General features: G+C 30.1%; 1 protein-coding gene across 3 annotated transcripts in view; it reads right to left on the bottom strand.

The window, feature by feature from the left end:
* Nucleotides 1-2,088: 2,088 nt before the first annotated feature.
* LOC108913959 (inositol-trisphosphate 3-kinase homolog) overlaps nt 2,089-12,127 on the bottom strand; it is a 122,949-nt gene continuing 112,910 nt past the window's right edge. For all 3 annotated transcript variants that reach the window (XM_018719623.1, XM_018719624.1, XM_018719625.1), the window contains 4 exons: nt 7,771-7,977; nt 3,755-4,033; nt 3,063-3,638; nt 2,089-2,430 (listed from right to left, as the gene is read on the bottom strand). In XM_018719623.1, coding sequence (XP_018575139.1) covers nt 2,344-2,430; nt 3,063-3,638; nt 3,755-4,033; nt 7,771-7,977 — 1,149 coding nt within the window. In that variant the 3' untranslated portion in view covers nt 2,089-2,343. The remainder of the gene's footprint in view (nt 2,431-3,062; nt 3,639-3,754; nt 4,034-7,770; nt 7,978-12,127) is intronic.

Raw genomic sequence — 12,127 nt, 5'->3', positions numbered from 1 at the left:
CAACTTGCTACACTAATTAGGTACAGAAAAATTAAACATTTTCTATTTTTAGATAAAAAAATAATTGGTAATAATCAATAATGACATAAAAGGAATTTATTATGATTCAGTCAGTCATCTTCTTGGTCAATATTACTTTCTTCCTGGTTTTTTGTTCGTAAGTCTAGTTCTTTATGATTTTTTCCAAAATTATACACAAAAAATACTTACTTTATTGGGAGACTTTGGATCACAGTGGATTCTCTTATTTTGCTGATTTTTACAGCCTCTCTAGCAATTTTTTTTTCCAGTTTTGTTTCTTTACCATTGATTTAAAAGTTACAAAGCGGTCTAGTGTTGTGTTTTCCTCTTCTGTCCCGTTCTACAGTACCACCTTCACAAATTTTTTGCAAAGCGGCGCTTACAACTGCTTCAGAAATTGCAAGCAAATTTAAGAACATCATTTTGCAAATTTGTTTCTCATTATTGCCAATGACAAACTTATAATTGCGAGAGAAATTCCTTTTGGACAGTAACCTGCTCTTTTTCTCGTTGTGTCACGCACCTTACAAGAAAATCCCACTGCCGAGTATGATTTCCAAGATTCCAAAATTCGTCAAAAATGACTTTTCAAGCTTCTTCATTTATATTTTTGTTGCATTTATACCTGCAAGTTTATTTACAAGGTGTTTTCATTACCTTTGCAAAAATAAGTTTGTCTACGATTTTTATGTAATAAAAATTTCATTCAAATTTTAATTTATAAATTGATTCTGTTTCACTAACGCGTGCAACGCGCAAACGCGGAAGACATGACAGAAACTATTTACATGCTGCCATCTGGATCGAGCTTGCAAGGCAAACTCTCCCATCTATTTGCAGCTCAAGTTAAAGCTTATTAGTTATTTCAAGCACCATCTTTAATATGCTTGCCCTTATAGTAGTTATTCTGTTTTTAAATAATTTTTTTAACAGAAAAAAACTCATTGGGATAGGTGACTGAATCGTCATTTCTCCAGCTCCAGTACAATCTACGAATATTTATTTGCAGTTCAAATTAAAGCTCATTTCAAGCGCTATGCCGCTATCTGTAGGAATATAAGTATACTCACCACTGCAGTACTCATGCCGTTTTCACAGATTTTATTTACGCTATAGCTCTATAATAGGCTACGTCCAAACTATTATTAGTTTTAAAATTATATAAAATTATATTAATATAGGTAATAAACTTAAACCTATCGACTCAGGATACAGGAAATCAATAATAGTTTGGACATAGTCCAAGGGCTTTAAAAAATTTTAAAGCTCTCGGTTATTATTTATATTCTCATTTTTTCTTCCCGGCACATAACTTATACGGCTATAGAGTAAAGGGTTATTATAAGCTTAAAAGACTTACAGTTTGGGAGATATTAATTTCTCTCGTTTTTCCCCCAAGCCCACGGCTTATAGATAAAGGAGTTATTAGTTTAAAGGACTTACGATTTGGAATATATATTTATTTCTCTCTTTCTTTCCTGTAGGTACACTGTTTGTAGGGGTATAGGGCAAAATAATAAAATTTTTGTTATTTTTTTGACCGGGGAAAATCCCATTTCTACAAACAATTCAATTTTCATTTTTACGTTCTTCTTTTTTCTTTTCAATTTACGGTGGCTATATCTCAAGAATTTACAAAAAATTTTCTTATAGTTTTGGCACCTCATTAGTCGTTTGGGGGCCTATCTTCCAAAATAAGTAAGGTTTTGCCGACTGCCCGACCTGGCCAGTTTTTTGCGGTCACTCTTTGCTTTTCATGAAAAAACAAACAAAATTTTTTTTTTTAATGGACATCAGTAGTACTTTTCGTTTGGCTGTTAAACTGTTAATTATGAATATTTTAAAATGGGATAATTTAATTAATTAAAACAATAATTCTTAACAAAAAATTTATTAGATAAGTACACGAACATAAAAAATTCACAAATATAAAATATGTACATGTATACTTACATATGATCATTCTGAGTGTAATAATTTAATGATTCTATATTATAAATATCTATTCTGTATAGATATTTTTTATACTTATAATATAGGTATACTTAATAATAAAAAGTGACTAGACAAAATTAAATGTAGAAAATTAATTACATATTTATAATAATACTCTTGACTCTTTTCGTTAAAAAATAAATACAAAATGCCTCCTTCGTTGGCATCACCATGGTATACTCAAAATTGATAAATGTTATCCTAATAGGTGTGCTCGATAAAGCTGCGGCAGGAAAGTCTCTTTATTCAGAAGTAAAAAAATGCTTCAAGCAAGGAGGGCGTCCATAATCCAGTTTATTTTCAAAATATAAATTGCACAAATTAACTTCAAGACTTAACAGTAACTGCTGGAATGGACTTGGAGAATGAGTCTTTTTGCTTTTTTGAAGGTGGATTCTTAATACTTTCAATTATCTGAAACATTAAACCGATTATTAATTTTTTGTAACTACATAAAAGATGGATCAGATTATGTAGGGTGTTCATTATGAACTGTACATAAGAGAATGGGGCAACCAAGCTGAGCAGGGAATGACTACATAAAAAAGCTGAAAATTTGTCAATTTTTAAAATTGGTTATTTCTGTCAGAGATCTCAAAAAGAAGGGAAGGAGTAATTGTTAAGTTTTACTTCTCTACTTTTACTTTACTTTAAGTATAATTTTCAATAATTAAAATACAGATGTTGGCTGATTTCATAGGCAATGAGAAATAACATTACACACTAGTACAGTGGCGGCTGGCGATAGTTTTTGTCCTTAGTTTATATACTTTCAAAATTATATGAAATGGAAAAAATAAGCAGAACAAACTTTGTCAGTGGCCACATAGAAATGGGAATTTTACCAATATCATAGAATTTTGGAACTTTGTTAAGCTTCAGTGATGTACTTATACCAAAAATAAATAAATTTCTATTAATGGTTCACAACCTATGAATATACATAGAATAATCAGTCAGTGGCTTAGGACATTTTTGAATGGTCATTCCGTGCTCTCCTAAATTACATTATTATATCTCGAAGTAAATTTTGAATAAATACTCACTGTAACAAGTCTATCAAATCCATATAAAAGTCCCTCTTCATGATTACCCTGAATCCAAGGGGTCCTGTGGTTAACAGTCATACCTTCAGGTAACTTATTAGTTTTGGCAAAGTCAATAAGCCAAACACCAACTCTGCTATCATCATATATTATAAATAAACTACTTCCAACTACTTCTCTTGTTTTGAAATAGTCAGATTGTTCTATCTTGCTCCTAATTTCACATAGTCTTGTTAATAGTCTTTGCCTTACATCTTCTCTACCTCCTAAAAACATGTCTAGAGTATAGAAAACTTCTTCAGATGATTTGACTTTTTTCAAGTTTGTCACAGGTGGCGATCCTCTACATTTCATAGCTTCTATTCTGAAGCCTTGGCAGCAGGAGGAGGACTGTAATTCACGAAACTGCATATAACGAAGTTTAGTAACAGCCTTATTCTTATGTTCTTCTTTAGTAGGAGCATGGGGATCAATAGCAATCATTTTCTGATATAAATCTGTTCGAGCACTACTCTTCTGGACCTCAGATTCCAAAAATGTTCGAGTACCCATTTTTATATCAATAACATAAGGATCCTGTAAAAAAATTGAGTTTTATTCTTGATAATATTAAAGTAAGTAAAGTACTACTAAATTTCAACTCAAATGTACAGCTACCTTAGTAAGAAAGGTATTTAGATATGTGTAAGTACCTGAAATCCATGTAGTAGGTCTTGTAACTCGATAAATTTTTCTCCTTGGTATTCGACTTCTCTGTAATATTTTGGTATTATATCACATAAATTTGGATCCTTCATAACTTCCTCATATACAATTCTTTCCGTGTCATCAGAATTAAAAGACCTTTTCTTCCAAACTGTTCCTGGACCTGCAGGTGCAAGACTGTCAGGATGTCCACTTAACTGGAACCAATTGGAGCAACGACTCTTTAATAATACATCACTTGCTGGGGCAGTGAGGTCCAAGGCATTCTAAAATTAAAAAAGGCATAAGCAACACAGTTAATAAGACGATTTTGAATATGAAATATTCAAATTTTATATCAAATATGAATTATAATATGAAAATAAAGAGTTTTAAGCATCACTATAAAAAATTGTAAGTAATGTATGGACCGACATAAATAAGTTTGCGTCTGAGATAGCTCCGCCCACAAATACGCATTGGAAATCGCCTTCTAGATTTCTTCTAGACGAAGGCGTTCTTTCTCAATCTTGCGCACCTCTGCCTATGTCAGAATCGCAAATTTACTTGTGTTGGTCTGTATCTAATATGTAAGAAATATATAAAGGAAGAGTCAGACTTTATCTGAATAAGTTCGAGAGGTTAAAAAAAGTAATGCCACTTTTTATTGGAATATTTTTTATTTTGCGGCCCTGTAAGTCCTCAAAAAAATTCTTATTTTTCAATATCTTGAGTATGGACGATATGTCAACAAAATTTAATATGATTTGTGAGTTGATAGATGACTCTAAGCTGGCACAATACAAGATTTTTCTACAAGAGTTTCTGTACTTCTAACCGGTTTCAAGAAAATTTATTTTTCACATTTAATGTAGGGATTTATTGTTAGTGATCAGAGATCATGCAATTAGTAAATGACAATTTTTTGATTTTCATTGCATATCTTTCATCCAAAATCTCCTTTTTATTGTTTTTTAAATCCCGGAAGAGAATTTGAAAAATGAAATTTTCTTAGAAACAAAGAAATAGAAAAAAATTCAAGAATATTTTTTACTTTAGTATAAAAAGCCGCTTTAGAAAATTATATCCGACTTAATTTTGCAAAGGGATTAATTTTTTCTTCAACTTTATGATATGGGTTATCCATATCTTTGCCACTGACTGATGGAAAAATTTGGTATTGACAGCTTATTAGCCATCTATCAACTCACAAAACATACTAAGTTTGGTTGTCCCTACTGGATATTATAAAAAAATAAGAATTTATTTGATGACTTCCTCTTACACCTCTTACCTCCCTTACAGGCCTTCAAAATTAAATATAATATAAGATAAAGTAGCATTATATTTTTTACATTTCGAAGTTATACAGATAAAATCTGAATCACCCTGTCTACAGTTTATTTTTCATTTTATTAAAAAAATATATTGTTAAAAAATTGTTGATTAAGTAAAACCGAAAGAAAATTGCTGAAAAAAATGAAAGAAAATTTAAATTTTTGTCAGTCATGTTAGTCGATCAAACTTATCGTCCAACGGATGAGTCATTAGTTTTAGAGTTGAAACGTATTTGAAGCAAGCAATATTTATTAGTCGACTTGGGCCACCAGATTATGGCTCTTTCTGTAGTTTATTTGTCATTTTTAAGGGCAAGACAATGAATATTTATTCAATATAAATGAGTACAGTAGCGACTCCTATGTACATAAACAAAAGATAAACATATTAAAATATAAATAATGTTGAATGTAACTACCTTACTATAAATGTAAAAGAATGAATATTTAGGTAAGCCTCCTAAAGTTTTGGAAAACTTGAGCGTAAATGTATATATTCTGATCAAAATTCTATAATTCAAATTAAATGTAAATAATTTCTAACGCCAAATTTGTTCTATATTGACATGTCTATATAATATATAAGCATACAATTTAAATTGAAATCTATATGATTTCTTCAGTTACATACGGTAGAAATCGTGTTTAAAAAGTCTGTTTAAGTCTAAATGTAAACTTAACGTTATATTGCGTCAAGTTTGAAGAAACGTTACCAGTTTTGCATTATAAAATGATGTGAAGATGTTTAGGCTGCAACAACTCTGGATTATTAGAAAAACGACAGAAAGTTGCATTTTCATGCCATATTTCATACCATGGTTTTGTCAGTCTAGCTCTCAAGTGACGTCACCACATGCGCTTAGGCGCATTATATTATTTTCATATCACGGTGTGAACAAAAACTTGAGTCGATTTTATGAGCTAATACTAAAATTGAACCATGAGAATCCGCCTTTATTGTACAGTCTAGTTTGTTCCCCAAAAGTTATTTTCATCTCAATCATTGCATTGGATTACCGAATCAATGAAAATGGGAACCAAGATAAAAGAAATGTTGCCAAAAATACACATAAATATACCTACTCGAAATATTTCAACAAAAAGTTTCTAGAAAGTTATCTTTATCTTGATATTTCAATTTTTTTTTTCAAATATTACTTAACAAGTTAATTTTTCTATTTATTTAAACATTGAATTAAATTAATTAAAATTAAATATCCATTATTTTTTGTCCAAAGTGATATAGTACCTAACTAAAATTTTCGTATCCTCAAGTTTAATCATATTTACTTCACCAATAAATAATAGTTTTAGAAATATTGTCAAATTCTAATAGTTTTTATCAAAACTTTAATAAATAAAAAAGAAAAACACCCCGCATATGCATAGGTATATACCTACATAGTGTTCCATTTCGAATATCCAACAACGCAAATTGGTATATAAACTGGAAATATATTACAAAACATATTCCATTGTGAATGTTACAGCTAATGTTTGAAGAATTACGTAAATGTATTTTATTTATTTACATTGCCATTATTGACGAGGCTATTGTAAGGTTTTATTCAAAATATATGTATATCACGTATAAAAATCAATAAAATATTGATCGTATGTACATGAATCTTCATTAATGGCAGGTAAACGAAGATGTGTACAAAAATTGCAAATTTTACCTTGAGTGACGAATATGACGGCATTTTAAGGTCACAAAAAAAACGAGGATCACATTTCGCATAACAAATATCTATAATATTAAAATACAGATTGACGTCAATGATACTTTATAAAGGCAAAAGGTGCATATATTTCAAATGAATTAAGATTTCCAGTGGCTGCGTCAGCATGTTGTACCTATACATAGGGTGTCTAGTTTCAAGTATGTATACGTATTTTTAAGGACATGCCTGAATAACTACGGAAAAATATTTTTTTTGATAGATCTTAAAGAACGGAAGTTTAGAGAAGTGTGACACTGAAAAAAGTTATATCATTTTTATTATAAAAATTTGAATACCTACAGGTACGTGATTCAGATGTTAGCAGTGTCGTAGCTAAGGTCATGAGCATCTAGGGCAAGATTTGAATTTTGCATCCTCCAAAACTTTTTTATAGGAAGAGAAACAATACAATAACTTTAAAGTATAATTTTCGAGTGCACCCCCTTGACGTTTGCGCCCCTGGCAGCCGCTCCGCTTCCAGATGGATCATTAAAAAATATACCTAGATTGCACTTTTCCACCTTTCAAATTTAAAAAATTAAATCTTAGTTTGTCAACATATGCAAGGCTGCTTTAATTAAAATTAATCAATGACAGATTTTTTTGACTGCTCTCATTTAAAAGCGATTTAACATAAGAAAAATATCTAATTAATAAAACTCAGTTGAAATTCAAATTTTCCAAAAGCTTTCAAAGAAATATATCTAGATACCTATTACTAGCTATTTGCATTGAATTTATTGAAGGTGTCGCATAGGAGGGCGTTGACGTAGTGACTATAGTTTTTCGTAGTCAAGTCTGATTTTCTTTTTCTTCATATTAAAAAGTGGGGAGTATGTGCAGGTAAGTATCAAATACATAACATTTTTTAGCCTACACAGGTGGTCTGATTTAACGCACATAGGTATGTACTGACAATTAAAAAAATGAAGGAACTGGATCGTAATAAAATTAGTAACTTACAATTGCTAAAAATTTCAGTAGAGACATATCATCTTCTGTTCTGTCTTTGGAGTTTGTGGCAAATTTCGATCCATTCAGAGCATTTCTTGATTCTGCAGATTTAAGATTAGTTCTGATTTTCCACCTTTTGAAAGCATTATGTGGTGATGGTGACCTTGTGGATCTTTCCCGTCCAGATTCAGTTGCTTCCAATTCTTTTTCGCTCGTCTGAAAAAGAAACATTCAAAATAAAACTTTTTTCTGCAAAATTATAATAATTTTTAAGATTAGCTCTCGAATAACTGAGGAAAAGCAGCGATTCGTTGCTGCCGCTGTGCGGTCCCGCTATGTGGGGAGGTGAAAATGAAAATTAGTATTGATTTTTATTGTATATTTTACCTCAATTATTATAGACAACTTACATATTTTTTAAAATTTATGAACGAATTAACTTTTGAGATTTTATGCAAGTAACTTTAGTAACGAGATAACAACAAATTAATTTACACCTAAAGCAATAAAAAAATAATAATATTTTCTGTGAAAATAAGATTGATTTACCCTGACAACTTCATTATGTACTGTCGTCTTCCACCGCGTTCCTTTGTCGTTTCGGATATTCGGGCCCCAAATTGGGTGCCATGTCGTCTTTCGCCATCATGTACCTCCAATATGGGGATAACCGGAATTTTTACCGAGCTCCCCATCTATTGCCTGCGATGCTGGGACTCTTGTCTCCATCTTTATAGATATTTGAATATATGATTTTTTAAATTTTAACACGCAGTGTTCTTCGACCTTTGTTTATCTGAATCCTTTGAATGGGGGTCATATTTAAACGGTAGACACCTTTGACCTTTATAAACGCATATTATAAGTCAGTTTTCTCAAATTCCGTCGTCAACTTCTTTCTTAGGGATTGCACAGGGCTAGTGTGACTTCAAACAACCACGCACATTAGCCGCAAGCGTATTTTGCTAGAATTTTATAACTTTTTAATACATGTTTTAATTTTTTTAAATACGTCCCTGTACACTTTTATGAACATGTGGCTGTGTGCAATTGTTTACTTCGTTTAAGTATGTAGTGACCGTAGTATATTTTACCTAAAATAGGTCAATGTCAGGGGTCATTGACACAGAGATTCACACATGTTTTAAAAAATAAATACTTTTTATTAAAAACTTGAAATTATTTAAAAAGATATTGCGAATCTATCAAATTAGAAAATATATTTATTAATTTTTATGGATAGCAAAAGCAATTATTTTAAAACATAAATTACTTACAATAATTAAATAATGTATACCTATCCACATACCAATATTAATTAATATTTAATAAATCGTGTAAAATATATCACAAAAAACACGTAATTTTTTTCTGTTTGTCCCTTCATTCGCATGGACATAAAAAAATATGGTGACTTTAAAATAATATGTCACAGTATCATACACACGCAATCTGTTTTTACAAAATTATTTTCGATTTCAATTTCACTTTCTGCCACTCCGTTAGTTTCATACAGTTGGATTAAAACGATAGGTAATAACTGTCAACACTGATAAATTTACAACCAAATTCGAGAGATTCCCAGTGACGCTGTAGAGAAGAGTTCAAGCGCAGATTAGAAAACGGAATTATAACTCGAGTAATATATTTAACTTAAAAAAATAATAATTTCAGATTAGTATCTGAAGAACACGTACTATTACTCCTAAAAATTGGCCACCACTTAAAGTTACGCCCTGTATAAATAATGACCTTTTATTCCGTTTGTGTATAAACGTCAATTAATCAATGTTTAAAATGTACTAACGAACTATAAATGTATTGGCGTCAGAACCTCGTAATTTTCCGTTTTACGTTATGTTATGTTTGTCAAAGAAATTGATAACTAAATAAAAAGTTTGGTAATTGAATATAATATTCAAATGGGACATTAATAAACAAATATTTCAAATATCGAAAATATCTATTTAAATACCTATAATTTTAGTTTAATTGAAATTTTGTTTTAAAGAAAATTAATGTACTTATTTACAAATAACACATGCTGGCCTTTTTCCGAACAGGCAAATTCAAAATTCAAAAATTATACCCTATAAACAGGATATAACTAAAATGCTTGCCCAAAGATAAAGACCGAATTCTAAATGACAAATTAATAAAAAAAATATATTTATGAGTGTCTATAAGGTACATGGACAACTAAAACCAGAGATTCCTTGGATCAATATAAGTCAGTATACACTTCACTTAGATTAACCTACACAGAAAAAAGAACTCCTATTGATGCATATTTTTTCTCAAACTATTTTATATGCTGAAAATACAGTAATACCATAAACGTATTAGAGTATAGTACATACATAAGAAAATAATCAATTTTTTAACGTCAAAATAGTCTAGACTAGAAAATGTAATTTTCTTGACGATTTTGGTTAAAGTACCTGCTGCTCATGCTATTGTAGGTAATGTAAGTAAGTCATTGGTAAAAATTTGTTTCTATTTTATACAAGGTGATTCATAAACGGTTACCATAAATAAAACCTCGTATTCTTTGGTGCATTTTAAGGGATCTTTTTAGGTTTGGTTTTTTAAGTTTTACTCGAAAATCAGGCTTTATTCGAAAAACATAAGAGAGTAGTAATTTGTAGAAAATTGAAAGACAAATCCGAAAATATCATGATTGCCACCGATACCCTGTATCTCCGCCACTGGAGAATCTAAATTTTAGGAAAATGCCTCAGATTTTGAATAATGTTTACATACATACATGTGCCCAATTTCAAATTATTTCCTTACTAGTTTTTAAATTATTTAAAAAAATTTAAAATATTTTTTTAAATAATAATAACATGCATACGTTGTAGAGTAAAAGTAAATGTATTTTAAATATTGAAAGAGTATATTCGTCGCCCTAGTGCACGTTGCCAATATACAGGTAGAATAACAAACAAAAATGACAATGGAAAAATAAGCAGTGAAAATAAACCAGTTTGTATGTGAAGGGAAATGATGGTAACGAAAAATATTTTGGTTATGGCAAACAATATTGCTTCAGTAAAAGCACAAAAACGTCGTTTCTTTGTATCAGAGCGAATTATTTAATTTTGTTTATTTGTATCTCTTAGTTTGCTATAGATATAACCTCAACTTATAAGCTGTTCATATATTAGATGAGTAGATTTCTATTAATTGGTTTCTTAGCGACAAAAAAAAACGAGCTTCCTTAAAGAATTTTAATATTATTTTTATTTACTGATTTCTAGACGATCAGAAACATCATTTAGGAACACTAATGATCAAACCTAATATATATCATGTTATCGGTACATCCATGAAGATTATACTAAATAGATGTTACAAAGCATATGTCATATGTCTATCTTTATATGACATTGCTACCTTATGTCCAAGGGCACATTTAGGTTATATCTCACCAATACTTAAAAGTCGAAACATGTCTGTGGCTAGCTAAAACATTCGTCTGTCCTCTTGCCTAAGGCATACTGACGAGAGCTAATAACTTCGAAACCGCTCTGGTGATTGTCCAAATGAATGATCTTATCTATTTATTAGTACAAAAAAAATTTTTTGCTAGTCATAACCATATCTCCATTACGTCAGTCACCATCTGTTTATGGGAAAGACATGGTCATTACTATAAATTATTTGTAAACTAAATTTGTCATGGTTTTTTCATTATACTACTTCAAAGGGTTTTTCTATTTTTCTTCTGTTGAAAATATCGATTATATAAAATTTATTCACCAACTATCCTGCCTTTGCCCTACCTAAAGATTGTTATCTGAATTGTAATTCCTTTCATTTTGTGGAAAGCCAACGGTCCGTGCGCTATAACATGCGCTCGGTTAAAGTGTGAGGCAGCATTGTATTTCAGATTATAAAGCTATACAATATACTGTATTTAAATGAATGAGGGGTCTAGAATGTATGTTTAAATTTTCTGTTTTAAAAAAACTGTCTAATTTTTATTTCAACATATTGCTTGATATGATTATAATTAAATTTTTTGTATTACATATAGATAACTGTAATAAAAGTTTATCAAAAGAAGGCGACTGTAAACAAACCAGAATAGTTTAAGAAAACCCCACAGTTTGCAAAAAATGCTCCATAAATGTCACAAATCGCATTTTTCAAAGAATATGGTATTAATTAAAAATAAAAAGCGTCATCATTAGTCAATAATGATAACATTATTTTTTTTAATGAAATACTTTTATCACAAAAGCAATTGTTTTCGTCAAGGTAATTTTTTTCAAGACTTTTATTAACTACTTCGAAAAAAATGAACTTTATCTTTTATGGACATAGTTTTTTTGTTTTAAATACCACTGATTACTTAGAT

Source organism: Anoplophora glabripennis, unplaced genomic scaffold (assembly GCF_000390285.2).
Source record: "Anoplophora glabripennis isolate ALB-LARVAE unplaced genomic scaffold, Agla_2.0 scaffold934, whole genome shotgun sequence".
Taxonomy (NCBI): domain Eukaryota; kingdom Metazoa; phylum Arthropoda; class Insecta; order Coleoptera; family Cerambycidae; genus Anoplophora; species Anoplophora glabripennis.
This window is presented reverse-complemented; position numbering and strand designations above follow the sequence as displayed.